General features: G+C 38.9%; 1 protein-coding gene and 1 long non-coding RNA gene across 2 annotated transcripts; one reads left to right on the forward strand and one right to left on the reverse strand.

The window, feature by feature from the left end:
* Positions 1-1,522: 1,522 nt before the first annotated feature.
* Positions 1,523-5,838, reverse strand: tpi1b (triosephosphate isomerase 1b). Its single transcript, XM_083539139.1, has 7 exons — positions 5,591-5,838; positions 3,053-3,176; positions 2,862-2,946; positions 2,641-2,773; positions 2,447-2,532; positions 2,259-2,346; positions 1,523-2,180 (listed from the first exon to the last, which is right to left on the reverse strand). The coding sequence occupies exons 1-7, from the start codon at positions 5,700-5,702 to the stop codon at positions 2,062-2,064; spliced, it is 747 nt and encodes a 248-aa protein (XP_083395265.1). The 5' UTR covers positions 5,703-5,838; the 3' UTR covers positions 1,523-2,061.
* On the forward strand, positions 3,396-5,672 carry LOC310725808. Its single transcript, XR_014533510.1, has 2 exons — positions 3,396-4,745; positions 4,783-5,672. It is a non-coding gene; the product is annotated as an uncharacterized lncRNA (long non-coding RNA).
* Positions 5,839-11,669: the final 5,831 nt, after the last annotated feature.

An 11,669-nucleotide genomic window follows, 5' to 3' on the forward strand; every position in this document is an offset into this window, starting at 1 on the left:
TTTTTAGATTAAGTTTTCTTTTACTTTGGATGTTTATGGTTTTGTGGTAACAGATGTACTGTTTCTTGCCTCCTCCAATGGTCCCATCCCTCTCTGTAAATGTGCTTTGTGCTCGCTCTCTCTTTCTCTGGTCCTCTTCTGATTTGACTGCTTCCCACCTCTTTAGTGCCATAGTAACTTTTTTTTATTTTTTATTTTGATGCCTTTCCTCTTTGTGACATTCACTTCTCTCATAGGTTAAACTTTCCAGTTTCCATTCTCTGCTGTCATTCTTTCTCCTTCGCTCTTTTTCTATCCTTTGCTTTTCTCCCCCTCGTGTGTGCTATAATGAATGTGTAAGGGTTGCGTATGTATGTGCTCAGTGCTCGGCAGTAAGTATTCCCACATCATCTTATTCGTTTCTCTGTCTTTTCTTACAGCTCAAAAGTTTAACAGTTGAACTTCAGCTTTGAGCTAAAAGACTAATCTGCCACTTGTATATACTTTCTCTGTACATAATAAACTGCTCTTCAGATAATAAATCAGAAAAAAAAACTTTGTGCAAACTGGTGCAACTATTTGTTTCTAGCAGGTGAATATAATTTCATGTAGACCTTGTGACCTGGTATCAGTGCCTGACCCCTTGTACTCTTGTAGCTGAATGGGTTCGACTCAAATCTGCTGGAAAATCTTCTCTGGGGTTTTCAGTACCCAGGGGATTGACAGTGAGCCTATAGTGTAGATCTTAACATGGGCCCCTTATGATTTGTCCATTTCTTGCAAGTGACAAATCACAGGCCTTCCCTGTGTAGTACTGAATCACTTAGTAATGTATTGTATAGAATTTCATAATGATAAAGTAGTGTGAGAAGGGTTTCTGTTTGAGAAAAAAGGCACTTTTTTCCCCTCAGTGACCAGCCTTAACTCATGGTGAATACTTTGTTACTAATCTCAAAAAGAAAAAACCCAGCAAACTGAGTGTGAGGAAGCTATGAGGCTTTATAGTGCCTGTACAAACCTTTACTTTCCTGTTAAGACAACCATAATGATTTATGCACAAAATCATGGATCTCTGGGGGACTTGCATCTATCACCATCAGTTTTATTCACTGATCCCTGCTTTGGCTTCATTTAAAGTTGCAAATAAGCTAAATTACTAAATAAGCACCAAATCCAGCAAACTGGAACCATAACACTGTTCCTGCTGTAGCCCAGTGTGGCGCCGCCCTCTAGTGGGGAATAAATACATGACAGGTGGAGCAGAATTGAAATTTGTTAATTTTTAAATAGAGAAAATCATAACTGAAGTTCATACACTCAAAGCAACCACGAACAAAACAGGGAACCTATTGATTTAGAAGTTATCAAAAATTGGAAATCTTTATAGTTTCACTATTTAATTAGCATTTGAGAACCGAGGACAGGTGCAGATGGGGGGGGGGAGACGTTTTAACTTAAAGGTTGATTAGACACATGCCTATACTTGATGCAGGTGTAAGCTTTGGATAGTTAATGAGTTTTGGAATAAAGTCACAGAATCAGGTTTTTGGTTCTACTTTCACATTTATTACAAGGTGCTTACACTTGCTTTAACCGTCCTGTGCCTGCTTAGGACACATGGTGAACAGCTTCAAGACAGTGTCCAGAAAGCAGGTTATGCATTTTAACTTAAGTCACAAAACATACAGCAAGAGGGAAATGTACTAAAGACACAGTAATCTGCTTTTGTCTGAGTGTATATGCACACAAAAAATAAAGTTGGTAAACAGTCAAAGGCATGGCCTAAAAGCCCAGTGCTAATTCATGTAGATCTTTTTTCATCATTAGTGTGGAGAGTTAACATCTCCTTTCAGTGTGAGAAGAACACCTTCACTTTAAGTGCCAATCACATCCAGACTAAATCTTTTGAGGACAAATGCACAAACAAGGGAAACGGATGCAGCACCGGCAGCACGAATACTTGGGGGAGCGAATTGGGAGGAAAAGATTTAGTTCGAATGGGACAGAAGTGCTTTACGTTAGAACTAAAATGGTGACGAAATTGGCGTAGGTAGCGCCGCTTGTTCCTCTTTCAGGTTTCTCTTACGCTTTGGCATTGATTATGTCGACAAACTCGGGCTTCAGCGAAGCTCCACCCACCAGGAAGCCATCCACGTCTTTCTGGGAGGCCAACTCCTTGCAGGTTCCTCCGGTAACTGAACCTGAAAAGTGAAGAGGGCATTTAGTGGTCTTTACCTGAACCCAACAATGACTTATTAATCCTTTAGAAGGTCCATTACCTCCATAGATGATCCGAACAGAATTAGCGACAGCCTCAGAAACGTTGGTGCTCATCCACTGCCTGAGTTTGTCATGCACTTCCTGTGCCTACAACAAAAAGGTAAGAAATAAAAAAAAAATACAAATCATCATGAAGAACAGGAAACACATTTGAGAGTCTGCTCCTCTGAAGACTCCGTGGTCGTACCTGTTGCGGCGATGCGGTTTTACCAGTGCCGATGGCCCAGACAGGCTCGTACGCAAGCACCACCTTGCTCCAGTCCTTAACGTTGTCTACAACACAAGCGCCAAACTCTTTATAGATCCATGCATTTATAACTCAGCAAAAAGTTAATTCTACACTTTAATGTTCAAAATCAAGAAATCTGACTATTTTATTACCTGCGATGGCTTTGGTCTGTGCGAAGACGACCTTCTCGGTGATCCCAGCCTCTCTCTCGTCCAGCTTCTCCCCAATACAAGCGATCACACCAAGGCCACTCTCGAGAGCGTGAGCTACCTTCTGTCCGATCAGCTGCAAGGATCAGTGCAACCACACGCCCAGTAAGTATTGAACCATCTTCAATGACGTCACCTCTAACAAGAAAAAGACGATATCTTACCTCATCGCTCTCCCCAAACACGTGGCGCCGCTCCGAGTGTCCCAGAATAACCCACTCCACACCACAGTCCTTGATCATCGCAGGGCTTGAAGAGAGAGAAAAAGGGGGGAATTTTTTTTTTTTTTTTTTATTATAAAATAGGACAAAAGTTTAGCAAAGATCTAAATCCCTCATGCATGTGTGTCCTGTACCTGATCTCTCCAGTGAAGGCACCTTTTGCAACCTTGTAGCAGTTCTGCGCAGCCACACCAATTTTAGCGTCGAGCTTGGACCTGGCAAAGTCGAGGTAAATGGACGGAGCGCCACAGACCACATCTGTGGAGAGTTTCAGAAAAGAACTACATTTAAAAAGTGAAATTTACATCTTTTAATAAAAATAAATTAAAAATAAATAAAAAAAATAAAAAAAAGGGTGACGGCAGTCTCAAAAAAGGCATTGTTAGAAGCCAAAACAAGTCATTAACTTTGAGCTACAATTCTGTAGATAGTAACCAGTAACCAGTTCAGCCATTTTTAAATAAAAAGAAATAAATTAAAAAAAAGCCACATGTGGTGGTAGCTTGGTGTATCTGAAGGTTCAGAACTCAATTCCTGGTGACAAGCTGCCACTCATATTCCCCTGAGAAAAGCCCTAAACCCCATAACGTCTCAGTTGAGATGAACACAAGTCACTCAGGATAAATTTGGCATCTGCCAAATGCCATAACTGTAAAGCATAAAAGCACTAGATACACATCTACACACTGAAAAAGTAGTGACTATGTACTGCATCTTTATGCATTATGAGAGGAATCACCAGTACGATGCCAGTCACTCAACATTTCTCCACCATTTAGGAGCAACCTGCAACTCAGACTGATGAAGCAAAAATTAGTCAGTTATGGAGAGAAACTGAAGCCACGGGTTACTGCAGGGGCTGTGCAAAGATTTCCTCCCAAATAGCACATCTTGTGCAATCACCCTCTCTAGTAGAGCATTGTGATTATAGCATGTTTAGCATTATCCATTGCTTCATGGTCAACTCTGACTTTCTTACAGTCAGCGCGCACACACACACACACGCACACAAGCATCTTAACCACAAGAAACATTCTAGCATTTGGAAGTGTGGCTACCTCAGAGGTGATCAGTAGAGTGGAACGACAGATTGATCAGGCTACGTTCTGGTTCCACTACAGCAGATAGCGCTATGACTATACTGGCGTGTATCTTTTTCATAAACGATCTTCAAATCACTTTGCGATGTGAAAAAACACTTCCTGGACTGCAATACAAACAACCAGGTTGAACTTGTTTGTTCTACAAAGAAACAGTTTATTCATCATATAAAAATCAATGCATTTCTCTTTCCAAACGTGGTGGACGCAAGGTCGTTCCCCTAAGCGTAATGATAACGTATTACGACGTCCTGTGTATTTCTAAGACTATCGTACCAGTTTCAGACGTCAAAAACAGAACCAGCAACCACGTTTTTATTAAATGCATACATAAGCATATCCTTTAACTTCAACTTGTGTCCGCAGTCCTTAATATGCACTGTACAGTTGGGAGACGGGGCTCAGCATGTGGCATTCGCAAGACTATCTTGGGTAAAGTCAAATCTAAATTAAACCTCGGCAGCGTCTCGGTCGGAAAGGTCACCCATCGTAGGGTTTAGTGAAAAAGGTCGGGGGTCATCCTGGAAAAGGTCGCAGAATTATGGGTTAAACAGTAATAGGAGAGAAAGGTCACGGTTACATGATCAAAATAAGGTTTGTTTACTTTTTTAGTGCAATGTGAAATCTCAGGGCAAGTTCATTGTAGGAGAGCTTAATTGAGGAGAGAAACGTTATGCCATGTTGAACTTTGGCTGGTTGAAGTCCAAAGCGCTCTCTGTCGGTGTGTGTGTGTGTGTGTGTGTGTGTGTGTGTGTGTGTCAAAGAACAGCAAACTTCTGCTGAAGGAAAAAAAGGTCACTCAATTAAACCATGGTAATTCATTTCTACATTATAAAAGTGAATCGCGGTGAAGACTGCAGGATTTCCTCAGATGATCAGATACTGGAGCTAAATGATGATGAATGATTGCATTAGAGTTGCAGAAAACACCAAAAAAAACAGCATTAGCTTCCTGCGCCGGTCAGGGACTACGTGCTGTCAAACACACACGCACACGGGAGCGCGCACGCACGCGGGTTTTTTCCCCCCCTTACGCACACACCCACCAGTACCTGTCAGCGTCAGGCCTGTGCTCAGCATCACTGTACAGAAACACTGCTGTAGTCACGCCCGATAAAGCACGTGAATGAATAGTAAATCGGGTCGCAATGCGACATTTCCTATTTCTAAAACAAATTAAAACAAAAAGGAAAAAAGAAATTCATGCAGGCGCTGAGGCCGCGCGCGCACCCGCGCACGACCTTGGGTTGCATGCTAACTCGAGTGTTAGCAGGCAGGTCCTTCATTCAGGACTCACTGACGCCCATCAGCATCAATTTCACACATTTGTTTAATTGTTTTTTTGGAGGGCTGAAAACTAGTGTAACTAACCCGCATATGAAAGAACCGTGTCTGAATTAAAGCAGCTAGCCGACCGAGTGTGTGTGTCCGGTTGTTTTAACATACTAGACTTTTCATTTATCTGGTTTTATTACAGGGATTAGCTGAAAGACGATATTGCGGTATTTTAAGTAGCTTTATACGGAAGTAATACGCTCAGGAGAGGATTGAAGTAGCTTAGCGTTCCCTCACCGGTGTCGGCGTTAAGCTTCGCGCTGTTCAGGGTGTTGATGAGCTCCCCGAGACTCTTCTTATCGCCGTTCAGCTTCCAGTTTCCACCGACGAAAAATTTACGGCCAGTCATAATGGCAGAGAGGTGACGCGGTAACTGCTCAGGGTTGTACTAAAGATAAAGGTGACTTTAGCAGGAGAGACGGACAGCGTGGACCACAGCCGCCCGTGGGTTTATATATAGAGTGACGCTCGGCTCCGCCTACATGCCTTCAGGACCACGCCCTCAACCGCTAACTGAGGCGTCCGAGTGGGCTGTGTTCCAATTCACAATTCACTCTAGTTGAGACACCGCACAGCTGCACTTTACTTTTTACCACTTACACGCTACTTGCAATTGACAAGTAAAAGTCAAACCATTGGTTGTTTTTGAAATATTTTTTTTTCTTTTGCTTTTAAACGATAGTAATCTTACAATCGAAATTCTCAATTCTGATTGGCTGAAAGCTGTGCCCTTACATGACATTAATATAGTGGTAAACTGTCAGGGCCGGGCAAGGTCTTCTCCGCTGGCCTAAATTCTTGCAGAATCACTGAGTTGTGTTTTAATTACGGCTGTAAATCGATCAAAACATTTAATCGCAACTTAATCGCACATTTCTATCTGTTCTAAATGTACCCTAAATTAAAACTATTGAAGTTTTTAATACTCTAATCAACATGGGCATGGGCACATATGGATGCTTTATGCAAATGTATGTTTATTATTAGTGAATTATTGGTTTCATTAGCTGTGGTGTAATAATGATATGAAGAAGTGGATTAATTTAGGTAGAACACCACAGAAGACCTAGGTGGGATATGCATGGCCAGTCACTGCATTTATTGTAACCCTTTGCATAATCACATGTTTCTATCATGTATTTTTAAGGCAAATACATTTCTTTAAAACAAGTGTGTTTTCCATGTGAGAGGGTCGTGGATGGGCCGAGGCCTGGACCATGAATGGGTCACGTTACGGATGGGTTCTGCTGCCATTGGTTAATTGGGATGAAAAAAAATTCAGGTATATAAAGATAATGGTGACGGATCAGATTTAGGTTGGGAAACAAGATTAGAAAAAAGGTTAAAAAAAAATTAGAAAAGAGCGTTTACTGATCGTGTCTTTATTTGCTAAACAAAGACTTTTTTGCTATGACTTCACAGCCCTAAAATCTGAACTTGTACATAGTGTCTTTCAAAAGTGCTTGGAAGTATGTTTCAGTAAATACATCCTAATACTGGTTCTTTAGTACACAGACTAAGAATGCCATATGGCTCTCTGTTTATTTGAAGAAATGCCTAATCAAGACTCACCTACAGCAGGTAAAATAAGTATAGAACACGTCCCCATATTTCTCAGTAAATATATTTTTAAAGGTGCAATTGACGTGAGATTTTCACCAGATGTTTGTAAGAACCCATGCAATCCACACATGCAAAGAAATCAACCATAGATGTCCATAAATTATGTGTAATAATGAAATCAATCAGTAATTATTAATTAAATATCAGCTGGTTCAGTCCCAACTGATGGACTATATAAAGGTGTCCCATTACCAAGGTGTCACACAAGAAACATTATTTGATGGGTAAAAGCAAAGAGCGCTTTCAACACCTTTGCAACCGTATTCTTGCAAAACATACTGGTGGCATTGGTTACAGAAGGATTTCAAAACTTCTGAATGTTCCAGTGAGCACTGTTGGGGCCATAATCTGGAAGTGGAAAGAATATCATTTTACCATAAACTGGCCATAAGCAGGTGCTCCTCACAAGATTTCTGACAGAGGAGTGAAAAGAATCATCATAAAAGTTGTCACAAAAGCCAAGGACCACTTTGTGGAGAGCTTCAGAAAAAACAGGAATTAGCCGTTACAATTGCATCAAAGAAACTAAGTAATGCACTCAACCATAACCATAGTCTGTGTGCACGCTCACTACGCAAGACTCTGATTTCTGAAGAAAAAGCCTGTTGATGCTCAGTTTGCTGCACAACATTTGGACAAGCCTGTGAAATACTGGGAGAATAAAATCTGATCAGATGAGACAAAAATTTAACTCTTTGAATGTCATAATATACACCATGTTTGGAGGACAAATAGCACTGCCCATCAACCCAAAAACACCATACCAAAAGTGAAGTTTGGAGGTGAGAACATCATGGTGTGGGGCTGTTTTTCAGCATACAGTACTGAGAAGCTTCATATAATTGAAGGAAGAATGAATAAAAAAATATCAGACATTCTTGATAAAAATCTGTTGCCATCTACCAGGATTGATGATGATGAAATTGAGGTTGAAAATTTCAGAAAGACAATGATTCCCAACACACAGCCAAGAAAACTCTCAATTTATTCCAGATAAAGAAAATAAAGCTGCAAGAATGGCCCAGCCAATCACTAGCTTATTTTTTCCTGGGTCATTTCACATTATTACACATAAAATAATTTGTGGACATCTATGGTTTTGATTTCTGCATTGTATGGGTTGTTACCAACATCTGGTGAAAATGTCATGTCAATTGCACCTTTAAAAAAGTATTTACGGAGAAATATGGTGTTCAATACTTATTTTCCCTTTTGTATATCATTATTATTTACATGTACATTCATGTATGCTATTTATACACCTGAGCAGTTGAAGGTTACAGGTTTTGCTCAATGACCCAGGAGAGGGAAATGTGTTGAAGCTCGGATTTAAACTCTTCACAGCTCAGCTAGAAGACCAGCATCTTCAGCAGTGAGCTGCCATGGTCTGTTAGAAAGCGGGAAGTTCTGGTCAGTTTAATCACTTAAAAATATTAAATAAACGCACCTTTTATAAACAGCCATAGTAACATACAGTATTTGTGTTAACTATAGTTTATCCCAGTTATTCGCATCATTTGATTTTGTTCACCAAAACATCAAAATGATTTGTACTACGATTCTAAGTTACATCAGTGCAGGTCGTTTTGGAAAAATGTCACGAATTAGTATATGAATAGAATTAGTTAGAATCAGTTAATTGTATTCATTCATGTGTATCAAATTATGCTGTGAACAACACATAAGGCTTTTAAGAAATTAATAAACGTTTAAGAAACATAAAAAACTTTTGTTTCTCTCTCTCTCTCTAATAACTATTCATTGTAACTAATTCAAATAACGTAGTTTTATGACAACATTATCTCTGTGTATTATTTAAAGGATTTAAACCATTATTTTGATCAATGCAGAAATGCTGGTAAGTAGCAATGATATAAGTAAATTATTCAAATTTCTACATTGATTTGCTGGAGCTGATTTTCTCTTTCTATCCACACCATAATAAAACAGTTTAAACCCACCTCAAATGTTCCTGATCTTACTCCCTTTCCACTTGGTCTGAACACACAACATATCTTCCTTTCTCCTCTCTATTATATCAGCTACCTCTCTCTCTTTACCTGTCATAGTATCAACATTTAAAGTACCAACCTGAACCTCCACTCTCCTCCACTTCTCCTTTCCCTGCTGTCTCTGTAGACGTCTTCCTCTTCTGCTTCTCCTCCTTCAGCCAACAGTAGCCCAATTTCCACTGGCACCCTGTTGGCTAACGATACCTGTGGGGGTTGTTGGTAACCCGGGCCTCGACCGATCCGGTATTAATTTCTGACGCCTGATCCACATATTTGATTTGGCATGTTTTACGCTGAATGCCCTTCCTAATGCAACCCTCCCCATTTATCCGAGCTTGAAACCAGCACTAAGAGTGCACTGGCTGGTGCAACCCTAATCGCTGGGTTGGAGGTGATAAACTGACATAATGAAAATTGAAATGATGAAATGAAAGCCCTTTGAAAATTGTAATGTAATGAGTACTGTGAACATCTAAATATTGATCTGGGATTTTCACACAGCAACCATCTATAATTACTACTAGAATAATGTAAAAGAAGAATGTCTATGAATGAAAGAGAATATCTAGACTGGTTCAAGTTAATGAAGAGACAAGAGTAATTCAGATACCACTTTGAACAATGGTGTTGAGCAGAAAACCAGTTTAGAAGACACACTGAAGCCTAGAAGCTCAGGATGCTGTGGGCAAAGACTTACAAACACTGGACAGTTAAAGACAGAAAACACATTTAAATTCTTCCGCGACACTGATTATAGGGTCATTAATTTGGCATCAAGAGCATGAATCAGTTGACCCACACTGCATTGTGTCTACAGTCTAGGATGGTGGAGGTGGTATAAGGATGTGGGGAATATTTCTTGACACACTTTGGGCCAAAATGTACCATCTTCTAATGGTTACTTGCAGCATGATAATGCACTGCGCCACAAGGTAAAGAAATTTCAAACTAGCTTTATGAACATGACACTGATTCGGTGATCTTCAGTAACATTCCAAGTCACCAGTTTTGAGTTCAACACCTTTGGGATATGGTTGAATGCCAGATTCTGAACAATTTTTCCTTTTTTTCTTTTTTTTGGATCAAGAAAATCGCCTAAATTTGATAGTATTTTGATAAAATGTTAGTTACAGAGAGCCTTTATGTTAAAAATATTTCAGATTTCTTCACATTTTTTTTATGTTTATTGATGTTTGTTTATATTACACTTGGTTAAATTTTCAATTATCAGATGTTTTTTAGAATGAGGAGATAATGGTGTAAGAAATTGTGACTTGAGCATAAGAAATGTTCACAGCATGTCCTTGTATAATTGACAGCCCATTTGATGTGTCATCCACAGGCATGAGATTGAAACTGCTGCAGATTTTCATTTCTTGCTATAAAGAACATTTCCTTAATGGCTTGCCATTTTTCTTGTAGTACTGGAACTAATGGGGTTTCTTTCTCTCTCTCTCTCTCTCTTTCTTTTTTCCCCTCAAGACACATATAACACTGAAAAGCAACATCTTTGTACATGTAATAGCAGACTTTTACATGACATACTGTATTTGTGCTCATACATCTTATAACTAATTGGCCATGGACAGGAATGAAATTGATAAGATGGTCATAAGTATAATCAAAAGCATTGTTGTTACAACACTGTTGTGAGAAAAATAATATACCCTTTATTAAGCAGACAGGATTAATTGACTGGCTATAATAATTATACTGTAACATGAAACATGTGAGATTCATAATGTGTTCATTATTTTTTCTCTTGCTGTTAGTTAGGGGGTTGACTGTATTTGCTAAATTAACATAAATGAACATAATTTCACACACTAATTCATCTATACAATAAACTTTGCAAAACAGTGGCTTTAATATCAGTGGTTTTCATTTTAGGTGACATTTAGTCTGTGAAAATATGTAGATACAGTACGTTTTTCTAATAAATCCATTTGCTCTAAAGTGCATGTTTTTTTTATTTCATAAGGGTATCATTTCTATTTTCTTTTATAGTCTGCTATAATAATAGAAATAATGGAAATTAAGTTTAGTATATGTTTTCATAAGTGTAAATTTAGTATGTAAATTTAACCCTGGATGCATAAAGAAATATCTATCTATCTATCTATCTATCTATCTATCTATCTATCTATCTATCTATCTATCTATCTATCTATCTATCTATCTATCTATCTATCTATCTATCTATCTATCTATCTATCTATCTATCTGGCTTTTTATTGTTATTAATTTATGAAGTAATAGTATATATAGTTGATAATAGTATAGTTATTTAACTTGTAAAACAATAAAATTATGCCTAATAAATCACCGTTTCTGTAATTTGTATTTTTTTTCCCTGACTGGCTATACCTTGTCTAAGTCCCGCCCATCTGCTTTTACTTCCTCTTCTCGACAAATGGCAGCCATAATGCAGAGTGACGTCACGCGATCTGTCTCTTACCCATAAGACTTTGCGTGCATATGGTGTTTAAGTTGAAAATCGATTACAACATTTTGATGTGAAATTGTTGTATTGCGTGACCACTTACATAAATCTAAAAGTATTAACTGTCAAATTCACAATGCATACCAATTTTTAACTATTCTTCACCATCGACACAGCGCACATACCATGACCGAGTAGACTGTCCGACCTACTGGGACATGACGCACGAGAGAGTCTG

The sequence above is a fragment of the Silurus aristotelis genome (genome assembly GCF_946808225.1).
Source record: "Silurus aristotelis genome assembly, chromosome: 1".
NCBI classification, from domain to species: Eukaryota; Metazoa; Chordata; class Actinopteri; order Siluriformes; family Siluridae; genus Silurus; species Silurus aristotelis.